At 44.9% G+C, this 25,198-nt stretch overlaps 1 protein-coding gene across 1 annotated transcript in view; it reads right to left on the bottom strand.

The window, feature by feature from the left end:
• The window catches only part of LOC8039939 (cytochrome P450 3A24), a gene marked incomplete at its 3' end in the record, with an annotated part of 43,728 nt that extends 28,137 nt beyond the window's left edge, over positions 1-15,591 (bottom strand). The window contains 4 exon segments of the mRNA XM_040208595.2: positions 8,021-8,117; positions 8,757-8,809; positions 9,462-9,558; positions 15,301-15,591. Coding sequence (XP_040064529.1) covers positions 8,021-8,117; positions 8,757-8,809; positions 9,462-9,558; positions 15,301-15,374 — 321 coding nt within the window.
• Positions 15,592-25,198: the final 9,607 nt, after the last annotated feature.

The following is a 25,198-nucleotide window of genomic DNA, read 5'->3' as shown; positions in this document are numbered from 1 at the left end:
GGCGTACTACTGACTGACGTCACGTGCAAGCTTAAGGCCCGTTCACACTCTTGCGACCTCTTAAACCTAGGTTCCTTACAACTTCTTAAACCAGAAAACACACTGGTGCCATCTATTGGGAAGCAGTGTAAACTCGGCGGTCCGGCATATTTTTTTTTATTTCTCGCGCATTATCCTTTCTTTCTTGGCTCGAAAAACTTTTGTCAATGTTATAAACGAGCCTTTCTATGGGTATTACGCACATTTGACCTCGGAAATCCCGCAACATTTTCGCTCTTGTGAAATGCAGTTCCAGGGTCACCGCATAGATGGCGCCACAATGCCAGTTTGTTCTCTCATTTTAAAAACATTTAGCAAGTTTTAAGAGAACTCGTCTCTCTCAGTCGTACTCGGTCGCACTCGGTCGCAAGAGTGTGAACGGGCCTTTAGAGTATAGACTCTAGACAATTACACGCGGCTTCGATGTAACACCGCTGCACCGGCACTGCCGTCGCCACAGCGTGCGCGTACATTCCTCACCTGACGTGAGTCTGGTTTCTGCGTACACGAAGTGCCCACCCCTGGCATGGGTATACGCGGCCCTATTTTCAAACAGCGGATTGGCGTAAAAAGGCGCAAAAGGAAACGAAAAAAAAGAAATACGGGACCAGGTAAGTCCGATTCACAAGGCGCAATTTTGCTTGCAAATTTGCAGGTGTGACGCAGGGACAGTGGCGGATCCAAGGGGGGGGGGGGGGGGGGGGGGGCGATCGCCCCCCCAAAACGCCTCGCCAGGCAACCCCCCCCCCCCCCCCCCCCCCCCGGGGTTCTTCGTCAGCTCGAAGAAAAAACGTAAGCAATCGACGCGAGAAACAAAAGATTAAAACAGCGGTGGGTGGACGCGCCTGCTGGGCGCTTCCAAAGTGGGGTTTATCTCCGTCAAGGTCACGGTACGTCTTCCCGAGAGGGACGGAGCCACAAGTTTTGAAGTGGAGAGACAGTGGGGAGGCGCACCAAATATCAGGGTCCTCGACTACAGGCACACTTGCAGACAGGGCCAGTACGTCGAGCACGGGGGAAAAATACTTTCAACATATCTAGTCCCCTTTCTCTCTCTCTCTGTCTCCCTCTCTCTCTTTGGGGGTTGTCTGCGAAAAATTCGTGCCCTGAAAGCTCCCAAACGCAGACGTCAAGCAGCCTTCCTCAAGGGTAGCGGATTATCCTTCCTCTATAGCGGCCGCCTTTTCATCACTTTTCGTTTGATGGTTTCTTCGTGGTCTTGTCTTTTGGCATGTGCTTTTTGGCTTGCTTTGAGATGCTGTCGCCCACGGGCTCACCAAAGGTATCTTATTGGCACGGTGTGCCTATTGCCAAGGGAAGTGCGGAGGGGACGTACCGGGAGGAGACGTTCCAGGGGGGGGGGGGGGGGGGGGGGGGGATGCAGCTTGTACAACCAGGAGACCAATTGCTTTTCTTCTCAACTGAGAGATGAAGCAAATGCTCTGGGTACAGTGTAGTCTGGGTCTGAGCTTCTCCTGAAGACGCTCCGGACTCCCCCACGACCTTGGCTCAAACATAAGCCCGCTTTCGCCCTCGCCTCCATCCCTCGCTGAGGATCAGAGCCGCAGCGCGGAATACAGAAAGAAGCCGACCAGCGCCAGAAGGGGGAGATGTTTCCTCTAATGGGCTTCATACTGCCTGCGGTACGACTTCTCGTGGCGGGAAGCTAATAAAAGGAAGATAAACGGTACGAGCATTCTAAAGGCTGGAGGCTGCTTACACGGGGTCCTCAAGCATTTATTTGTATACAATGCCGTTTCAACTTAGGGTGGCGGGGCCGCGGGACATATTTTAGGAAAGGCGCCCGCTACCCCTTCTCTCCCCTTGGCGCCGTCTTTTCCAGTTAAACGCGGCTTCGGTGGATTGACGGCAGAGCTTTCGCGCGGCTTTGCAGGAGCGAATATGTGTGTGTCGAACGGACTTGGGGAAAACGAGGCCCTTTCAAAGATGCGGCTATACATAAATTAAATAGACAGTGCCTGTGCCCGTTCGAGTGAACACCGACTCCCAAACATCCATGCTCCAGTCGTGATCGGCCTTTAGCCCAGTTGAGATTCGCCGACCTTACAACCGTTCTGCCCTATTATATCTCTGCACCCGTCCTCTCGACCCTGACGAATGAGCTAACTACCCAGAAACAAGTAAGCGTTCCTTTGATACAGAAAATATCCAGACGAAGCGCAATTGAATATAATTTTGAACGATCCATTGCTGGTTGAAGGTCTTGTCTAAGTTCAAATGTTATAGTTGCCGAACTGCAACATGCTTTCAAAAATATTCAACAATTATTCGCTTTCGTTCTCTCGAATTACATCAAGAACACGTGAAAACACGAGTTTGGGTTGGCAATGCCGCATGTGCTGAGCTCTGGACATTCCAAATATACGGCAAACAACCGACGAACTTGCATGGCAGCGTTCGTTTCGCTCGCTGCGTCAACAGTGTTTTCACGCCGCGAGCAGCGTCGAAGTCGCCGGGCCATTTCCAAGGCAATGTCTTTAAGCTGCCCTAAATCGACTGCTCACGTAGTGTCGGTCTGAAACCCAAGTTTCAGAAAGGATAGTGTCACCACAATTTTCTGGATACTTACCTCTAGCGTGGTCACCCGAAAGGTTTTAATTCAAAGAGTTCATCCCCGACAGGTAAACCGGTACAAAAGCTCTCAAGAATCTATATTATGTTGTCAGAGTTTAGTAAAAACGATAACTCGACAAAAAATATAAACAACCCCCCCCCCCCCCCCCTCCCGTTTTACACCGAGGAACCGCACCCCCCTAAAATGGAGGTCTGGATCCGCCTTTGCGCAGGAAACCGCAGCTTCCCCCAGTCTTTTTTTTTTTTTTTTTCTCGCGCACTATAGTCAGTTACAGGTTAAGAAGGTAGCGGCAAATGCCCCTCAAAGGGAATCAGATATCCCTCCGCCACCTCCGCATCCAATAGCGTCCCACCGTTTCCGTGACGTCGCGGCCAACGCGCGAGGAGGGTCTTGCCCTTTTGTACATATTTGCTTTATCTTTCGACTTTGACTTAGCATTGTGGAAGCCACGAGAGGGAGATTAGAGTTCCCCCCTCCGACGGAAACAAATACGACTTTCGGGGATTAGCTTCCCCCCCGATGGATACAAAGGCTGCTTTCAGGGGCTCGGTTCCCTCTCCGATGAATACAAAGGTCGCTTTCTTAAAAAGTGGGATCTGAGACAAGTGGGAATCCATTGAAGCGGAACAAGGAGCGTTTCCAGTGAACTCTTCTTTCGACTGCGGAGAGATTTGAAACAGGCGCATCACACTTGTGGGAGGAGCTTCTCCTACCTTCTTGACTTGTAACCGACTATACACCAACTCATGTTTACAAACAAACCGGAGCGCCCGGAGCGCCCCTAGCGGACGCCACCGGCGCCGCGCATGCGCGATGGGGGTGTGGGCAAAAAGCTCGCCGTCGCCCATAAACACACCATTGAAATGCGATGTTGTCGGCGCCGGTGTGAGTCCCCGCGCTCTTTTTCGCGTTGGAATTGTTGATTCTACGTCCTCCTAACGATGTTTGACTACTTGAGCGGCGTCAGCGAAATTAACGAGGCTAGTTACACCGCAGAACTTCGCGTGAATAATCTGACATGTGGCGATTCATTCCGCGTGGACGCCGCAGAACGCACGCAAAAGCCTGATTCACATGATGAGATTTCGCTCGCAATTTTCAGTAGCAACGTCACTCGGACTGCAAAAGCGTGAACCGTAGCTGAGATGGTCGACGTCTATACTGAAAATCGCAAGCAGAATCTAACCAAGTGAATCACACATAACAAGTCGGTGTTGGCCACTGGTAACAATGATCAACATCTCCTTGTATCTACTGTTTACGTCGAGCCTGCTTACCAACCTTCAAACTTAAGTCTTTTGAGGCCTGCACTTAATTGTTATCGCAAGTACCGGGCCACGTTTGGTCTACGTGCCGGTGTCCTCTAAAAGAGCAGACGACAAGTAGAAACGTTTGAAAGAGCAGACGACAGTTCGAACGATCAGGCGACCGTTTGAACTTGAAGGCGCACTGAACGTAGTCTGCAGGTGGTCCGCACCACTTGACGGTTTTCCGGCCTTCATTTTGGAACAAAACAAATAAATTTGATGGCCAGTAGTATCCGTGAATTTAACCCAAAATGCTTCCCGCCCAAGCAATCGTGGCCCGACGGCGTCTGGTTTTCCCTTTTCACGGCACATATCCGCGTTCTCGGACGAACCGAGCGCATAAAAACTGACCTTCAAACCTTTCTCGACTCTCTTGGTACAGCCCCAGTCGCAGCGTTTTGACGAAAAGGCAGGTTTTTGTCTGGCTTCTTTCAAAACAACGCAGGAATACACGTCTCAAATGGGCACTTCCGCCCACAGCCCCGGACCGGAAGTGCGTCCGACGCGCCACCACCGCGCCGTGACGTAACAGAGATGAGTTCGTGTATAGGCCTTTTCACCCTCCGCCGCATGGGCGCTGCCATCTTGGAATCACGTGATGCGGCCGCCATTAGGTTGCTTCAACTTGTTGCTCCGCTCTCCCGTCCGCGCCTTGGTGGATGCGTTGAATCCGTGTTTTTCGTCGCGTTTCACCGCGTCTCTTGCGCGAAACACATGTACGACGAAACCGTCCGATCCGACGTCCGACCGCGCAATACGACGGTCGGAGGCGAGGGTTTTCAACGCTCTCCGATGCTACGAACACCCTCTCCCCCCAAGGTCATTCCGGCAGTCCGCACGTCGGATCGGACGGTTTCGTCGTACAAAGTGTCGTCCGATACTTATACTTACCATGCAATTGCATTACATCATTATGCGTGCAATTTCTGTAGTTGATTTTGTAACACGTTTTGAATATGTTTTACCGTCGGCGTGCGGGATACGTGTGAAAATGTTTTATAGGAACAGGAATCAGCGTTAGCACTTGCGCACATTTAATACATATATGACTGGAAGAGAGCCTCGAAGGTTCAAATACCAATAACTTATGAGAACTGAGGTTTGGTTACTAATAAGGGCGGAACATTTGCAATAGGAAGCCCAATGTTATTATATATATGAGTGCGCATTGGTGTCAAGGAAGAAAACAAAAACACTCAGCGTAATTAGCCACGTGTTTTTCCTGAAAACATTGTGTTTTGTAGTTCCAACAGATCGAAAACAGTTTCTTTTGATTACACTAGGGAACTAGTGGACAAGGCGCGGGAACAAACATTTAGTTTTAATTATTTTTAATGCTAGAAATAATGGTACCTTAACATTAGGCAACTTGTTTGTTCGCAATATCGCACCTATATTTGTTTTACGTTCTTAATCGCGTCTGTGATATAAGCATTCGCTTTATCGGTTCATTTATTAATTCCACGAAATTGTATATCATGCTTGGTCCCATATCCATTGTCTTTCAGTTGCTTAAGTCATTTTTGATATAACCATGCGGTTTCAATTAATTTATTTCAGCGCAAATATTTGAACTCCCCGCGTAAGAAACTGCCACAGACAGGTTGATAGTGCCTATGACTCATTAAATGTGACGCCGAAAAGAATCCTTCTGCATGAAAATCACCCGAGTGCAGCCGGTTGTCGACTTCGAATAGGGAGTTACTTTCAGTAGGTGGCGACGTCAAAATGTGCAAAGCGCATCCTTTCAAATCAGTGAACAGCTTTCTACAAAGGTCCATTGAATGGCGCCTGGCGTTCGACTTCAGCCAAACTTATCGGAAATCATTTCTTTTGCGCTCTTCAATTTCATTCGGCAAATTTTACGGAAGATGAATATCAGACTTTATTTGAAGTCTGGCATTCACTTATCTCACCATCCTCATACCTTGAGAACGTCGTAAGCAAATGTCCATATAACAAAGAAGTTCATTTCATAAGGCCAATATTTTGAAATTCTGTAAATGAGTTCTCTAGTTAAAGAAATTTTCTAGTCAGCCTAGGCTGGTCTATCAAAATATTTCTCGAGCGCTTAATTTCTTTAAATAAAACAGGCCGAGACAATATCACTTTTTTTATATTATCTACGTGATTATATTAAACTTTTATAGTCATTATAAAACACGTTTCCAGTCTCGAAGTTAGAAAAAATTGGTGTACGGAAACCAAACATCGAACAGTAAACTTGTCAGTTCATCTGTTCTTGGTGATTCAGCAGATTGGTAATCATGTTGTCGACCTGATTTTTCACTAAGCACTCATGCAATATAGTCTGTTGCAATATAAGATGAACAGTTCAATATCTGACTTGAGCGGGAGCTATCTACTTCCGTACCGCTCGGTGCACGCACAGCCAAAGCACGGCGGCTGGCAACCAGAGCACGCTGCAGGCGGAGCTTGTTCTGCTCTTTACTTTTTTTTTTTCTTCTTGAAATTAGTGTCCGCGGGTACGGCCGTGGAGAATGGTACTTTTCCCTGTGCATCAGCGCAGTTGTTTCACCGCCGAACCTGGCCGAAATTAATGATGGACGGAATTAGACGCATATAGTGTTAGTAAAAAAAGATCGCAATTTAAGCTTGAGACCACTTCGTGGTTTGCCAAGTGGCTCAATACTATTGTTTCATTCGCTGTGTGCTACTAGAAGGAAATTCATATCGCAAAATTATTCGAAAGTGGCATGAAACAGCATCACAATCGCGTGTACGTTGAAACCGAAACCGACCAAAATGAAGCAACCTAATGGCGCCGAGTGCGCCCGCGCCCTCTACCCGCCGGTCAGGCAACTACTGGAATGAAAAGGTCTATATATAGCAGCGTCGCAACCGCAAAGTCGCAAGTGAAACCTCACCATGTGAATAAGGCCTCAGAACTGTAGTCATGCGCTTGAACGAAAGACGTGGAGTGCCCGGCCATTTTTCTATCAACTCAATATCAGCGCGGTAAGAAATATTATACGTAAGTGAACAACCAGATGAGCCTTTAATTCAGATGAGCCTTTCACTGCGGCGCGTTTGTCGCAGTGTTTATTTTCTCGAGGTATCTCAGGCTCTAGCAAAAGTACAGTTGCCGCTGCGTGAAGACTTGTTCACACGCGAGAAACGAGTAAGAAAAGTCACTTCGCACAGTTAATTGCTCTTGCGCCCGCGACACTGCCAGCCTCACGCGGATTCGCGCGCAAATTATTCGAGAGTTTCAAACCATCGTGCGCTGCAACGCCTACAGTACACTTGTAGGAATTCGCAGCAATGAAGACGCAAGCAGCGTATTCCGTCACGACACGATGATCACGACAAAACCTGAAACTGAAATTAAAACTAAGTGGTCAACTGCTACCCAGAATTCATTTCGTGCCGCCGTGCCACCAGGGGCGTTTCGATTCGGGAAAAAGGTCTTTTGAAACGGGAGATATATGCACGTTTCTAGGAAATAAGACGTAATTCATATCGATCGATTACTCTTCAACACCCTCTCTCTCTAAATACTTTTTTTTTTTCTGAAAGTTTTAAAAGTTATAATTGCCTCTCTGTTTCTGCCATTCCAAATTGCAATTTGTTTTATATCTTAAATTTTTTTTTGTGGCTGAACACACGGACAATTTTGAAAAATGAAAATAGAGGATATATTAAGACATAAATATTAACAAAACAATTAAACGCAAAATTCGCGTTTATTTCAGCCCTACATTTGGGATATTAGGAGCGTCCATATCTCTCAGTAAGGCAATAGGAACAGCCAACCGAAGCAATCGACGGACGCAGAAGGTAAAAATGTATTAAGAGCTAAAAAAAGAAGTAAGAAACAAGAGCCTGCGCTGTGGCACTGTGCCTGACGTTTCAACATTGCACACTGCCATGGCGCAGACTGTCTCTTTAGACCGAAAAATATTATCAGCTTCGTGATTTGCACAGCCCCTCCTTAGATAAAAATGTTTCGCGGGAAAGTAGACACTCCAGATTCCTCAAAGTATAGAGCTGAGATAGAAACATTACACTCACGCGGGAAAAAAGATAAATAAGAGTCACCAGGTTTTACACTTACTCGTCTATTGGCGAGCTGGGAAAAGTCTTTGACAAGTATCTGCTTCACAATCTCCGGGTCGGATACCATGAGTGCCGGCTTCAATCCTTCGAAAGCGCTGTAATCGTGTATCAAGAGACAGCGAAGCTTCCAGGTAGCACACAGGAGAAACGCCCAACCTGACACAAGCTTGGCAATATGCTATGGGGGCCTAACTTGGGCCTAACGCGATTTCGCTCCAAGTCGTTAGTGAGTACTTTTCTTTGGCTCTTCTCTGGCCTCTCACTGACTCGCCACATCATTGCCGAAGTTCCATACTCGAGCCAAAGATACCACGTTATGAACTAACAAAAAAAACCAGCATTGAAGCATAAATCTAGCACTTGCTTGACCATTGTCAAACAACCAGAAGGTAAACCTAACCTTTGCACTTGTTTGGCGGTTTAGACCGCAAGATGTCAAACGACAGTCAAACTACCCGCAGTGAAGCGCAACTTGTTTGGCGAATCAGGACCAACATATTTAGGCTCCAACCAAAGAAGGTCGAATATGGCTTTATATACTTGGCTCAAACTTAGATTGAGCGCGTTGGTAATAAATTCAAAAATATACGAAAGAGAACACGAAGAGGACGGACAGGACAAACAACATAAAGACCCTAAATTTCCTGGCAAAAACCACATTTTGGCCCAAAAAGCCGCGCTTATACAAGGGCAGGCGGGCACATCTTTGCGTGGCGAACGGGTGCAATACCTACCCAAAGACCCTTCCGTAATCTTCCAGATTTTCCATGTCCCACTGGGGAACAGGCTGCGCGTAAAACGGGAGAACGAACGAATGTCAGAATCTCTGTGGCGTCACCGTCTCCAAAATGAGCATTGGCCACTGACAGCTTTAGAAATGCACGACGTGGCTTGATAGGTTAATACTAATAACAATATTCATTTTCACAACAAGAATATTTCCCTTATCCGAGATTCCAGGAAATGCGTTGCTCAAACCTATCCCCCGTAATTGTACGTTGTCGACATTGGTCGCTACGAAGAATTATGCACCCCGAAGCCGCGCTCAAGCTGCTAATATATCGACAAAATAGAGTCTTCAGGAACTGTCGGAGGCATACGTTCCCTCCTTGTGTGACACTTGTCATAAAAAAAAAAAAATTGTTGCACACTTGTTTACAGTATACATGTTAATAGACCAACCCAACTCTCTGACGTCACACCACTGGTGGCGCTGCTGTCGGTACTGCGCATGCGCAGACGCTTCCCTCCTTCCGAATTTGGTTTCTGCGCAAGCGCAATGCCCACACCTGATGCGGGCAAGGCGGGCTTCTTTCTAAACACTCTGTTGGTGTATAGAACATGCACTCGAGTCCTTTTGTAGGATGTGCGAGCAGTGGGAGATCACAGCTTCGGGCAGAACACAAGGGCACTCTCGGCAAAACATGAGTTGTACTTGCCATGCGTAAAACCTTCAGCATTACTCGGATGCTCTGGAAGAATGGAATGTGTACGACATTTTGCTTCTTCCAGTAATCGGTGTTTCGGGTGACGTACCTGATGCAAGAAACATTGTACTATGAGAAAACAACAAACACAACAGGAAAAGAAAAAAAAAGAAGAAAAAACAACAACAACAACACCGAGCACTGACACGGTGCGTGCTTTCATCTTTAATATGTATCAAAATTTCATATTCTATCACGCTACGTTCCACTAGAAAGGACACCGAAGTAAAATTCACGGGAAAGCCATGCTTTCAGCCTGCCTGGGTCCCAAGTGGGCCCATGCAATGATATCAGCTTGAGTAAAACTACATATTTTCCAGGCTATAGTCCGCAAAAACAAATTAAGGTTCGCAAAAAGAAAATGTTTCTACTTGGACAGCTTGCACCCGGTGACTAGTCAGTGTGATGTCTATACTTTGTTTCAGCTTCGGTCCGAACGCAGCCGATGTTATGAGCCGAAGGGCCAATCAAACAGCAAAAGAGGCACAACGTCATGGCGTGCTCTCTACAGTTGATAGGACCAACCGGTATTCGCCGTCTCTCTGTGCGTGCTCCTCTGCCGGCGTGTCCTACCAAGCGCAGAGACCACGCCATGACGTTGCGCTTTTTGCGCTGTTGGATTGGCCCTTCGGCTCATAACATCGTCCGCGCTCGGACATAAGGTGAAACGAAGTATAGTCCGCACGTTAAACATTCCATACAAGGCACCTTAACCCTGCTTTTATAGTTCACAAAAAAAAATTCCTACATAAATCATTATTGATATAATGTGTCTTTCTCAAACTAAGTCTAATTATAATGACCGATTTAGGAAAAAAATATAGTATGAATCGCAACTGTAGATTGTCCGTGCTGCGTAAATTTTCCACTTTAAAACACGTAGAGTCCGCGGACCCTAGTTCCGAATCTATGATAAATGATTTTGCTCGTAGCGTTTACTTAATTAGCACGAATGGTTAAACGAGGTATTTATTGGTTGATTGATCTATTGATTGTACGTACCCTCAAGCGCCGAAACATTATAAAGGGGGAAAGGTAAAGCAAACAAAAATAAACAACAAAACAAAAAGATGCGGCGAGAAATACACGCATCGAAAATACTCTGATTCGCAAAACTTGAAAGCAACATCTGCTACGAACAACGTAAACAAAAGGAAACGTCTAATGTTGGCTCACGGGGAGAGCGGTGGCTCCGAAAACATTTACATGAAAATAATAAATTATGATTTCTTACGTTACGTTGACCATAATGCAATTTGTACCTTGGCTTTGTAATCGTGCATGAACCTTGCTTATCTATTGCTTGCATTTGATGATAAAAACTACGCGTGCATCTCCTTTGACGAGGAGTCTGGATTATACAGCATGTTAACTAGCGTTTATAAATAAGTGGTGAAACGAATTCTCTACTTTCGCTAAATACTACTTAGAATCACACACTGCACGTTAATAAGTGAATAAACTTGCCTTGGTTTCTCTTTATAAACAATGGCAGTCGCAAAAAAAAAAAAAAGAAATGGACAAATACGAGCACTGTTTATCCCCTCGACTCGGGGCCAGACCAAGCGGCCCCGAGGCCTGCATGGTTCCAATCCTATGCCGCTAACGTTTATCCCCACTCTGAGGTTGGCAAAGTAAAAAAACATGCCCTGAGCTCCAGGCATTGTTAGAGTTCGGCTATTCTCATCACCGTAGTGGTTGGACACGAAACACTATTCCAATGTCCGGAGACATTCATTGTTATGAGCTGAAGTCGAGCGCTCACGCAGTTCTCGTGTCCAATCATGTCCTCCGAGATTTTTCGCGCGCTGGTTTCGCTCCTCAGGCTATTGGGGGCGTTTCGACCTGTATGAGCATCGTACCGGCGTGCGGTCGTGTATCACTACTGCGTGATGCACGTTAAAGACCCCAGGCTAGGGGTTGCACTGCACTTGCTATATTTCTCATCTACAGCTGGGAGACTCGTCGCCCGTCGGAGGCAGACTGTATCGTCTGCCTCCGACGGTCGGCTAGGAACGTGCACACAACCCAACCCCAACCCCTCAGGCTACTGCATTCGCCGGTAGAGACTGTTGCTGCGGGGCGTCTGGTGGCGCTTGCAACCAAACCAAACAATACAAAGGTGCATTTTAGATTAAATACATGCGTTATCTTATCAAAAAGTGCATGTTTCAAGCACCAAGAGCACCGCTGCTTCCTCGGACAAGCAAATCTCGTAAGAAATACCTCGCGCCACGTATGAACATTGCGCAAAACTCTTTTTTTTCTTAAGGTGAAAACGGGTATAGGTAGACAGGACACGTGCCTTCTTTGTAAACATGGGCGCAGATGCGAGGGGGTGCCAGATAGAAAAGACCCCAACACAGAATGCATTAAAACACGAGATGTTACTGACGCAACGATGGTGGCCTTCGGAGGTGATCTACGCGCTAGCTGTTAAGTAGGACAGTGCTTGCCTGGTATTGGATGTAAAACGCGCGTGTGACATTTTTTTAACATCTTAATGTTTGTATGATCAGAGAATTCTGTATAGAGCCGCGAAAATGCGTTACTCTACTGCTATTAATATAGGCTGTTTATGAATCTTTTAAAAAAAACACCGTTTTCTTTAAAAAAAAAACAAGAAAAATAAACAGTGCTAGCTATACACTAATGCTGTCTGTGTCAATGAGTTGTACGGCCAGAGGAACATAATATAACAATTAATCGTTACGGTACGATGGATAATTAACTATAACGTGCTCATTAACGTTTAGCAGTTGAAAATAAACGAATGGTTCTAATCAGAAACATGCTCAGCGTCATCAAAAACAACTAGATCAGCGATTAAAGAATACCTACAGCACGTGGGAAGCACAGGGGTGCGCTAAAGGTGTACCACTCGTGGGGCAGATGCGAGACTTTCCACGCGAAAACGCCCCCGCGCGGTTTTTCCGTCTCCTATCCTCCACATACAGTAAAACCTCGTTATAACAAAGTTGAAGGAGTGGTCGTAATTATTTCGTTATAACCATTAGTTTGTTATAGCCAATGTCCATTTCTTCCCACTATTAGCAAGCAAGGGGAATTATAATTGCTTTGTTATATCCATTAGTTTGTTATATCCCGTTTTGTTATAACGAGGTTTTACTGTACTCTCATCGCCACGGCCTGCGCATTAAGTCTAGATAATTTTGATAGACAGTCAAAACAAGCTCGTGCTCCATAATTCGTTCAAGCGAGGTACAGCTATGACTTGCGAAAACCGTCCGCGACGCCGTGGTACGTTGTGCATGATGTGAAGGGGTAGCGAGGGATGAAGATGACCGCCGTTGGCCACAAATTCACGAAGCAATTATCTTTTCGACGCGAGCGATAAGCAGGATGTTGTGTGCAGCTGCTACGATTAGACAGCGCGCATTCTTGAAGTCATCGCTGCAACAAAGTGTTTTCGAGCTCGGCCGCCTCGAAGGGAAAAACTACGTCGTCATCATCGTTGTCATCAGGGTATACTGTCGAGCTATTATGGCTTTCAGTGTAAGCCGACATCTGCGTTTGTCTGCCTCAAGTCCCACTCCCGTTTCCAAAACTACCTAATGCAAAAAAAAAAAAAAAAATTTTTTTTACTACCTTTATATTTGTTTTATCTCTCTCACTTTCGTTCCCTCACTCTCCCTTCCTCTGTTTTACTGGAAAGATTAATTAAGAGGAAAAAAAATGAATATAAACAATGCGAGAACAGATGCAGCCCATCCAGAAATAGCCAAAGGTCGATAATGCGCACGAGAAAAGGGCAACGAGATGGTGTGCATTTTCGAAAGAACAGAATGTTCAGCCATTTAAGAACGACGAGGGTCATGATGGTCCTTCTGACGTGTGCTTTCGGCTAATCTTGAATTCTTCTTTCCTTGTGTATTTACTTCCTTCTGAAACAAAGTCGACTAATATTTTTTCTCGTTCTTTTGTTTTTCTTGTCGCGCTATATTTCTGTGCCCTCTGAAAAAAAATAATAACGCTTAACATTTCCGCGCGACATTTCCGTGCATAGAGCTGGGAATATCAGTCACGACGATCTACTGCTCAAGGCTAAGCCAATGAGATATTAATGATCATGATAACAGCATGCTTCGGTCTGCCATTAATGCTATCAACCAGTGGTGTGAAATATGGTCTGTGACTCTTAATACTAGCAAATTAAAGAAGAATGCCTGTATCTCCCCAGTCACATGAAACTCACAACTACTTTCTTAATCGGGCTCAGCTGGACACGGTTTCTTCTTACAAATACTTAAGAGCACGTATAACTTCTAATCTCTCATGGAAAACACATGTTCAGCATATCACCTCTAATGCTAACCGTTGTGGGGTGCTTGGCCCGCCACGCGGCGGCGAGTGCCGAAACTAACGGGGGGGGGGGGGGGGGGCGATTCCCGTTAACCGACTAGGAATAGGACGGCCAAGCCGGGCCATGGGCATTGACTGTTTTGTTCTTCCGGGCTCCTGTCAGCCAGTCATTGTACTAAACTATGCCTGAGTCCACGGAACGAGTCGTATGGTCGATCACCTGCGGCGGGCGGTGGAAGTGGAACGCCACACCGTATGTTAGGATACCTCAGGCCTAACCTTTCATTAGCACCTGTTTCTCTCAAGCTAATTTTTTTTTATAAAACTCTAGTTTGATTGAAGTTATAATATGCAGCCTTTGTCTGGGATTCCAGACAAGCCAATCTTATCACCGCGTTGGAGCCATTAAAAATAGATCCGCTCGTTGTATTCTTTCTAATTATCATTATAAATTTGGGGTCACTTCTATGAAATCAACTTTGTCACTTCTGCCGATCTTCGTGCGACGTAAGCTTTTCACGCCTCTCTTTATTTCACAAAATATACTCTTCTAACTCTGTGCTTCGCGAGAAATTAATCACCGTTCCTTTTATATTTCTGCTCGTCATGATAATCAGCACAAAGTTGAGGTACCTATCGCTATCACATCTACATTCCATTCTTCTTTCCTTCCTCGCACGTCCCTCAACTGGAACCACCTTCCCGGACTAATTGAATCCATCACAAACAGTGTACTTTTTAGGTCTGCTCTAACCAATCATTTTTCTGTTGAGTGTAAATATCTGTACATTGTTTTGATCCAAAATTTTTTCTCTCTCTCTCTCCCCCCCTGTAATGCCTTCGGGCCCTGAGGGTAAAGCAAATAAGTAAATAGATGACGAGGCTACGAAAATGGGCCTCATCGAAATACGCTTTCCAGACGTCTGCCCTCAAGCCAAGTTCAGGGGCATTAACGTGATCACAAACGAAGAGTTCGCACTAAGGAGTTTTCGTGGATCGTTTCCGCAGTCCCGCAACGTTTTCCGCAACCGGCTACGAGATCCAAAACTCCGCAGAGAAGGCTAGTGCCGCGCATGCGCAGTAGTGGCATCTTCGTTCCGGAGAGCGTAGCGGAGGTGGGAAAACGATCTACGAAGACTCCCTAACGGCACGACCGCCGCGCTTTCGCCAGAAATACGTGCACCTCACTAAGCCGGCAGTTCCCTTCCTTATCTTTTTTTTCTTTTTCCAAGCGGTTATCTCAAATGAATGCCAATGTTCGTTGCGGTGGGCGGGGTCTCATTTCACGAAACGTCCTTTGCTTTGACAGTGGCAGCTTAACAAACGCAGGCATACTATTATCACTAGAATGCGTTCTCTACCTAGCAGACGAAAATACGACAGCACGCCGAAGGCGAACACTTTGGAAAATGGTGTGTGTCGAATGCCAACTCTATCCGCACAAGTAGAGAGGCGCGAAAATACTCACATGTACAGCAGGACTAGAGCAGTGGCCAATAAAATAATCCAGTCCGGCAATCCAAGGAATCCTAGAAGGCCCATGATTACTGCTGTCAACGAGTCGTGCGAGTTGCGTGAGCGACGCCGCCGCTTCTTGATGACCGGGCCGACTAGTGTGCCTACATTTTAGAGCGTTTCTCCAACTGCTCGAATCGAGGTCACGTGGCTCATGGGCAGCGTGTGCAATACAAGTTGCAAGGAGGGGACCGAAGGCGTCGATCGTCGGCAGGCATCTCTAGGCTTGGCTCACCCTCTACCCCAGCCATCCTCCTTGCCATGTGAAAACCCACGCATGCGCACCAGCAAGGAGGTGTCCGCCATTAAATTACAAGCGCTTTTCGTGATTTTAGTTGCTTCCTCCCTTAAATCCAGGCTCTTTATGCCTAACGATTGAACCTGACGGCTTAATACAGTGTGTGCGGAGTTGCTCTGACGTATACCCTGAACGCGATCCCAACGGCCCGGCGAGACAGCGCCTTGGGCTATTTTTGTCCAGCGGGAGTTGTCGATGTACACACACCGTTGTATTCGGATGTCGAGCGAACGAACGCGGCACGGACCCTCCTATCTGGGTCGTCCGTCAAGGACAGTGGACGGAGCGTGGGCTGAGTGTGTCGTCGCCTAGCGACGCGACTCGTGAGTGAGTTGCCCTTGGAAATAATTGAGGAAAACAGAAAATCGCGCGTCTATCAGATAGCTTTCAGTGTCCCGCGTTTTGAAGAACTTTGATGACAAATGTGAAGCATCGCGGGCGTCCCCTTCTTTTTTTCATTCTTTTATTATATACAAAACATTGTCTGCCAATCTTACCTTGAAAGGATACACCCATCATGCGATTTTTACTTTATTTCTTCATTATTCAGGATCACACCGCTTCTTTATTAACACATTTCTAATAAATAAAATATCGCCTCCCACACTCGCTTTAAAAGGGTACACCAGCGCGCTTTTCTTTTTTCTTCACACAGGCCGCTTTTTTATTTTTTATGAACAGAATCTATAAAGAAAAAAACAGATATCTTCTCGGCGGCAAATTTGCTTGTCCGAAACAATGCTTCATTGTTTCATATCAAAAAGTGTCAGGCAAGAGATATTAATTAATTTAAAAAAATTAATTACAAAAATGACGTTAAACGATTCATTACGTTTTCTTTTTTTTTTTTATTTAACGTGAAAACATTATTTATATTTTTATTTAAAAAATTGACTGTGTGATTATTGTCGTCGACAGTTTGAAAGAAGCGGGGCGTGGCGAGTCCCAAGCATCGAATGATCTCTCCACAGCCAATCACGTTGCAGCATTGGCCGTTAAGAACGTCGAAGGGCCAATTACGAAGTAGGAAGGTAATAGGCCACGCCCGGCGTTTCTTAAGCTCTCAGTAAGTTAACAAAAACAACAAGCGACACTCCTTCTTTCCCAAACCGGGGAAAAAGAAGGGGGCGGGATACTCGCTTCTTTTCTTCATGAGGTAGTTGGCGGAGATGTCTTGCAGACATTTATAGACGTCGCGACATGCATGTCTGCGAAAATGAATAATGACATTACAAACAGTTGAAAACGAGCGTGTTGGTTAATAGATACAAAACTTGAAAGTATAAAACAGAGAGGACGAGGACGGGAACAGGACATCTTTCATTTAGCAACAACATAGAATGGCACAACAATAAAACCGCCCCCCAAGGGTCTCAACGTTCTCAAAGAGGGAAAGGAAATACTAGTTATAAAGGAAAGGGAATACACTAAAAGAAAAGTTTAAAAAGCGCATCAGTAATCTAGTTATTTTCGATTACTTAGAATTAACCTTGGTCATTGTCAGTGATAATGCGGAATTATTCTTGTTTGCAGTCCAAAAAGGAATTGTACTATAAATATAAAAGTTTAAAAAGCTGTAGCGTCACGACGAGGTGTCAATATTCTAGTCATCTCTGGTGTTAAGAATTCGACCTCTGTCTTTGTCAATGATAATGAGGGTGCAGAAATGTTGTTGTTAACAGTCCCCATGGCAAATGACTCGATGATTTCTCTCCCAAATCTGTTATTGTGCCCGCCCAGTATATTAGTATTAGAAAAATGAGGTGTACAGTCATCGCATGTGCGGCTGTGAACGACAATGGGGTGATACGACTCAGTTGAAGCCTTTGATGCTTCCAAGTTATGTTCTCTGAGTCGGTGGTTGACGCATCTCCCAGTCTGTCCAATGTACTGACTGCCACAGCTTAGTGGAATTGAATAAACCTTCTTTTCTTCGCATTCTACGAACTTTTTTGCATGTTTTACATTGCACCCTCGGGGACTGTCGCTCCCATTAACCTTTTTGCACATCTGTTTGAGGCGCATACGACAAGAAAAAACCACCCTCGTGTCAAACTTGGACGCGATAGACCTTAAACGGTGCGCGGAATTGTGCATGTAGGGAATCACAGCGAAACGACCTTTCTTTTTTGAAACAACTGGCGGAAGTTGTGGTTTGATAATGAACCTCTCAAGGGTAGAGCGAAGTAGGTCAGCAGGAAAGCCTGCTTTTTCTAACCTCTGCTGCTGCAACTTAAGGCTACTTTCCGAGAAATGCTTGCACGACTTGGAGAATGAGGACTTGAAAAGTCCTCATTCTCCCTTGAATTAATCCCCCGCTTCGATTCGCTTCATTTTTGTTCCATCCCGCACTCAGTTATGTCTTTCGACATTGAAGATATGTATTACAGCCTAGAACCAAAACTCATCTTAGATTCTGTGACTAATGCAATCCATGAACACGGAATTTGCGACTTTCAAAATTCCTCCGGTGTTTCGGTTGAGGGCTTCATCGACCTGATAGATATTTATTTACAGTCCACTTTGGTAGAATACGAAGGAAATATTTACAGACAAAAGAAGGGAGTTTGTATAGGCTCTTGCCTTGCACCTGTCCTTAGTGAAATATTTCTTCTCTTTGTTGACAGGGCTATCAACGATCAGTTGAAAAAGTCCTTCCAGGGTTGCCTAGTTTTTAGGTATGTTGACGATTACTTGGTCATTTATCCAGACGCTGCGTCCGCTGACAGCATCTTTGAAGTTTTCAAAGACTGTGCGGCAGGGCTTACTTTTACCCGGGAAAATCCTTCAGTGGAAGGATTACAATTTCTGGATTTGCGATTGCATCCTCATTCCTCAGGTGTTTGTTGGGCCTTCCAGCAGAGGTCGGAGAAGCCAGTCCTCCCTTTCACCAGTGCTCACTCCAAGTCCGTTAAGCATGGAATAGTAAGGTCACTTTTCAAGTCCTCATTCTCCAAGTCGTGCAAGCATTTCTCGGAAAGTAGCCTTAAGTTGCAGCAGCAGAGGTTAGAAAAAGCAGGCTTTCCTGCTGACCTACTTCGCTCTACCCTTGAGAGGTTCATTATCAAACCACAACTTCCGCCAGTTGTTTCAAAAAAGAAAGGTCGTTTCGCTGTGATTCCCTACATGCACAATTCCGCGCACCGTTTAAGGTCTATCGCGTCCAAGTTTGACACGAGGGTGGTTTTTTCTTGTCGTATGCGCCTCAAACAGATGAGCAAAAAGGTTAATGGGAGCGACAGTCCCCGAGGGTGCAATGTAAAACATGCAAAAAAGTTCGTAGAATGCGAAGAAAAGAAGGTTTATTCAATTCCACTAAGCTGTGGCAGTCAGTACATTGGACAGACTGGGAGATGCGTCAACCACCGACTCAGAGAACATAACTTGGAAGCATCAAAGGCTTCAACTGAGTCGTATCACCCCATTGTCGTTCACAGCCGCACATGCGATGACTGTACACCTCATTTTTCTAATACTAATATACTGGGCGGGCACAATAACAGATTTGGGAGAGAAATCATCGAGTCATTTGCCATGGGGACTGTTAACAACAACATTTCTGCACCTTCATTATCATTGACAAAGACAGAGGTCGAATTCTTAACACCAGAGATGACTAGAATATTGACACCTCGTCGTGACGCTACAGCTTTTTAAACTTTTATATTTATAGTACAATTCCTTTTTGGACTGCAAACAAGAATAATTCCGCATTATCACTGACAATGACCAAGGTTAATTCTAAGTAATCGAAAATAACTAGATTACTGATGCGCTTTTTAAACTTTTCTTTTAGTGTATTCCCTTTCCTTTATAACTAGTATTTCCTTTCCCTCTTTGAGAACGTTGAGACCCTTGGGGGGCGGTTTTATTGTTGTGCCATTCTATGTTGTTGCTAAATGAAAGATGTCCTGTTCCCGTCCTCGTCCTCTCTGTTTTATACTTTCAAGTTTTGTGGACATTACAAAATATGTTTTTTTACGACCATTGTAAACGCGCCATGCAACTGACATTGAAATATAGAACCTCCCAGAAATATAAGACCTCCTGGTTTTTCATTGCCAACTTCCAGGGACACTGTGATAGACAGCCAGGTGGCGAACCCTGCACACCTGGTATATAAAGAGCACGTCGCACGAGATTAAAACAGATGAACACTGGGCAAGCTTGCGTGCACTCGTCAATGCCCCGCTGTCCCGGGAACTCGCCGAACATTACACTCAGTGGAATAAAAACTTTGCAAGGAAATATAAACATCTTATTTGATTTGCGTTCTGATACCCAGGCAGTAACTGCCTGGGTATCAGACGTCGGACGATATTTTGTCATCGGACGATATTTTGTTAAGAAAAGCAAAAATTGATCATTTTTAAACTGACCTATAGGATTCAAGGAAAAGAAACTACAGAGCTGTAAAATAAAAGCTATACGCGCCCAAATGTTCAATTGCCTCTTACCAATACTTTATCTGTCGTCTAAAATATTTCCAGGAACATATTGATGTTTTTGTTCAGTTGTTGTTGGACATCCAAAAAAGCTGGAAACGTTAAATGCGACATTGAAAAAAAAAAAAAAAGAAGCCAGGGGACGGTCATTGCCTTGTAGCCTAAAAAAATACCCGGCTTTATTTTTAGTCATGAAGTAGAGAATTGGCGTCGTAGACTTGAGGATACAAAGCATCACGGATATCAAGACCTTGAACTTTCATTCACTCCCTGCGGCATCACCAAGCCAACGCTGCTGAGTTCTGTATGCAACGTTGTCTCTCTTGAGCAGGCAAAGCTATACCACTGAAACTCACCGGTACTTACAACATAATACAGAGGCGAGGAACATGAAGTAGTGTTGGACATCTGACCACGTCACGCATAGGCGCGTATATTTACATTACAGAGAAAATGCCACTGGCCAAACAGTCAGTCAGAATTGTCTGTCAGAATTTTGTCAATCAGAAGTTCCGAAGACCATAGGGAGTGCTAGTTTGTACGCTCATCGCTCACCTCGTGCATTTCTTTACCCCCGAAAAGAAACTATAAGTGCTACGAACCCCCCCCCCCCCCCCCCCCCCCCCCCCCTTGCGTTCCGATGCACCGAAAACGCGCTTTTGAACACTCGCTCGGCGTATAGTCAATGACCTCTTAAGATACGCAGGGTATTTCTGGTCTGAGCATCACATTTTCGGTACGGAGCCAATGAGATTAAGTAGTCAGCCTATAAGAACACCGAAGAACGAATCACATGACTATAATAGTACTCGCCCAGTGTTCCTAAGGCTGCCAGTCACTAAACGGAGTATGACATATAGGCATTCCTGTCAATGATGCGGAACTAAATGCTCCGAGCCCTTTTATTGATACAGACAAGGATCGGACACCCGACATGCATTTCTAAATGTATAGGAGTAGATCGATGGCTAAAGAGCGATCCAGAAGCTGGCATTTAGTTGTAAGGACAGCCTGCGTCGCGTCTGCGAGTTAACGCTGCCGAATTCCGATTGTCCAGTCTTCTGCGTTGAGCAGGCCGATGCCCCTTTGGAAAACCATTGGTACCTATACGCAAGAAAAATAGAACAAACCAGAGGAAGGTTAAGTAGTGCCTTAATTAGGTAAAGTAATATTTCGCGTGGTAATTTATGTCCTGGTCAGTGAAAACCGCAGAATAGCCCGAAAATAAGATGAAGTAAAAAAGACCCGCTTCCTTAAAAACCGCAAAACGCTTTTTTAAATATAAACCTTACGATCTCATGTCGATATCTCGATTGGTGTGTTTAGAAAGACCAGATGTTAAATTCTAAAGGTTGCTAACTGTGTATCGCTTACTGGAACGCAAGCAGAATACCACAACGAAAGTTATGTATGTAACGCTTGTTACACGTACGCTACATGAAAAAGTTTTTTTTTTGTTCTTGAACACAAAGTTTGGCAAACGTTTTGTACTTCGCAGACGCCTGTTCGGCTGCAGGTCACTCTCAAGCTTGACAGGCCGCGGAAGCCCCAGCAGTCAGGTGTTGTGACTCCGCGATGACAGCGACATTCGCGTGTGCATTCGTACTTTCTTTCTAGGAAGTCTCTAGCTCACACCACCAGGATGGCGACATCCGACAGCATGACACGCCGGTTTCCGCAACGTCATTTGTTGCCACTTCGGGACCATATTTAATGTATGGGCGGGGTAGGACACTACACGCACCAGTCGAAGACACAGTTCATGGTCCGGAATAGCAACAGAACCCAGGTCACAAAGTCCATCGAGACGAAACGTCTATCGAAGCAAAATGACCAGTATTCACCAATTGGACTCTACGGATATTTCGGCTCGATGGACGTTTTGACATGGACCATAGCATGGATGGACATTTTGCCTTGATGGACATTTCGTCCCGATGTACATTTTGACTAGTTAAACGGGTTTCCTCGTTGACTCATATTTTACCACTGGTGCTAATACCGACTTGTATACATATGTAAGCTATATACACGCGTGTTCTTGCACAAACGGTCATAATCTGACCACTTGCCCGTACCTGAGGGGCTTTTTTTATTCTTGGGAGAAACCATATTTTGCTGTACCGAATGTCTAGGAGAGAAGAGCATTTTCTATTAAAAAAAAAAATAAAAGAAACATTACGAACCGCTCAACCTCCTCCAGAACGTGCACAGTGGGAAGAACAAGATGCCGAACGCTCAAAGAAAAAGTGTTAAAATTATATAAAATGTAAGCGAGCTAAAAAAAAAATAAATAGGGCGCGTTTGCGGACTTTAGTTTCACAAATATATAGCATTTTGAAAACAATTACGAACAACTAGTCCTGCGAATCATTCACCTCACGCTAAAGAATATAAAGTATACCACTCTTAATTTCAAAAATTAGCTGGAGAAATTCACCAAATTTCGGACTCGCGAAAGTACTCTCACGTAGAGTAACCACAGTCTCTTTTCTCAGTGTTTTCAACATTAACTGAATTTCTAGTAAATTTTAATTATGTTAGCGCTCAGAAAAACAGCAGCAAACGAGCTGTATATTAGTCGTATACCTGCGGTTTGATAGAGCTAAACATGCTACAGAATTATTGTAAAATTTTTGTCATTTAGATAAGATAATGTCAAGAATAAGTGAATACGAATAAAGAAGAACTAACTCGAAAATACTTTTCTGGCTCCTAATGACGGGCAACAATTTTATCACCACTGTGCTAACTTTGACATTTGGAACGTTACTGTGCTAGCTACTGCTGAAAGTGAACGAGCTGCACATTACAACGTTTGTAACAAACACTTTTAAAATAGAGCTCCAGAACAAAGGCACATTGTTGCCTCAAGTCACGTCATACCTTCTACGTACTTGGCGGACCGGAGGAGGCGGGCCGTTTGTTAAAAGACAATGCGTAAAAGGCACTCGTGGGAGGGCTATTGGTCTAATAAAGGAATTCATCATAGGGCACTTCGTCACTGGGTCAACTGGTCAAACACCTAGAAAAGGCTGGCATAGAACGTGTATGTGGAAATATAAAGTTTCAAAGACCCCTTATTTCTCGCACACTTTGTGGTTTCGCAGCAGTCAGTCACTTTTGTTTTCTGGGTTTCGAATACTCTAAAAAAAAATTAAAAAAAGGCCGTGGGTTTATTTTTCAGCACAACACTCGGCCAGCCAATCACCGCAACTTGCGGAGGCAGCTCAGCGAATGACGATGCCGAAGCATATGTTTAGGCCAAAAAACGCAGCCTGAGTTGTGACATTAAGCAATGCAAACGCGATGTTTTGGATTGCTTAATATTACAACTCGGACTGCGTTTCTTGGTCTAAACGTATGTTTCTGCATTGTCACTCGCTGAGCTGCCTCCGTAAGCTGCGGTGATTGGCTCTCCGAGTGTTGTGTGGGAAAGAAGACGCACGGGCGTTTTTAGAGTGGACAGTTTGTCGGGTTTCCAAAACTCGTAAACAAGAACAAAAGGAACCGATTGGCATTCTTACTCGGTCGTAATTTCGACCCGATGAACATTTTGACTCGGTGGACATTTTTACCCTATTGGGCATATCGTCTCAATGGATAATTCAACCCGATTAGACATTTCGTTTTCAATGGACATTTTGACACGCGTCTCACGTGACCAATTGGACATTTTGACTCGATGGACATTTCGTCTCAATGGGCACTTAATTTTGACCAAAAGCCATAGTAACACACACCTGGGTCTTGGCAGTGCGCACAAACCGTACGTTGTGCACGGCGTGAGCGAGGCACAGCTTGACCATCTGGATGGCGAACCTCATCCCCACGCAGTTCCTCGGACCGGCGCCGAAAGGCAGGTAAGTGTACGGCCGAATGGATCCCATGTTTTCATTGCTGAACCTGCGAAGGGAAAACCGAAACGAGACGCGCTCCATGTGCCATTTCATTTGAGCAATTGCTCAGCGGCGAGGGAAGCGGAGACAGCGTCCTGGTACTAACTTCTGAATTCGAAATTTCCAGGTTGGCATAGTTCCTACTGCTGGCTATTCCCGCTTTCTATTCCCTCTTTCGTAATAGCCATTGCTCCTGTTGCTATTGGTCTGTTTTCTGCTTTTGTAATGACTGAATCCGATTTGCTCTTGTATTGTAATAAGTCACTCGTTGATAATAGCTTGTTTCTAACATGCTCGGTGTGTAACTATGGTTATTATTTAGGTTCATGTTCGGGCGCTTCCAAAACAACCTACAAAGCAAAAATAGACGTGTAAAAGAATAATTGTAAATGTCAAACATGCGAAACTTTGAGCGCTCGCGGGCCGTGAGGGCTGGAAGGCGCAATCCCGACCAAGAGGCTGCCTTTCAATAAATATTAACAGAAAATAAATTTTAAAAAACTTGCAGAAATACCTACAATTAAGAGCAAAGTAAATGCTTTGATGTTGATAAAGGAAACGGTTGGCAAGATAGACGAATCTGTTCAGCATATTTCCAAGCAGTATGACAAGGTACTAAAAAGGTGAAGCGAAACTCTTATCATGTTTTTATCCTCAAACAAAAAGTGGAAATGATCAGGACCGACAAATCTAGCCAGGACATTCAAAATTGAGACAAGTCAACACTATGAAGCAATATAGGAAAAGACAAAACATAGAAATTCATTGACTTCCACACAGTGAAACCCGAAAACCAACCCAGAAAAATAAATATTCTCGCCGGTAAACTACAGCTTGCTGAACTGTTCCGAAACGATGTAAAAGGCCTTTACAGGCTTTTTCCAGAGCCTGGCAAACCTCGACGAACCAAATTTGTGCTATAACATATTATGCGTAAAATAACACGTAGCTATTCCCTCTTTGGCCTGTAAGGATACACAGAAAGTCCCGCTAACTGTGGGTTACTCGAGAGCTGTATAAAAAAATTATAGAAGGAAACAACCCATGGAGAAGTTCATCCGGGTTAGGGACCAAACCAAACTAAATACAAACAAAAAATAAATTAATCGAGTATCTTAAGAAGGCACGTGTAGGTCATCACCAGAACACATTTGTAGCAATATCTAATGAGCCCAAACAATCTGGAGCGCACTAGATATTGTCTTATTG

This window comes from Ixodes scapularis, unplaced genomic scaffold, assembly GCF_016920785.2.
Source record: "Ixodes scapularis isolate PalLabHiFi unplaced genomic scaffold, ASM1692078v2 PGA_scaffold5__190_contigs__length_132052651, whole genome shotgun sequence".
NCBI classification, from domain to species: domain Eukaryota; kingdom Metazoa; phylum Arthropoda; class Arachnida; order Ixodida; family Ixodidae; genus Ixodes; species Ixodes scapularis.
Note: the sequence above shows the minus strand (reverse complement) of the source record. Positions and strands in the feature narration are given on the sequence as shown.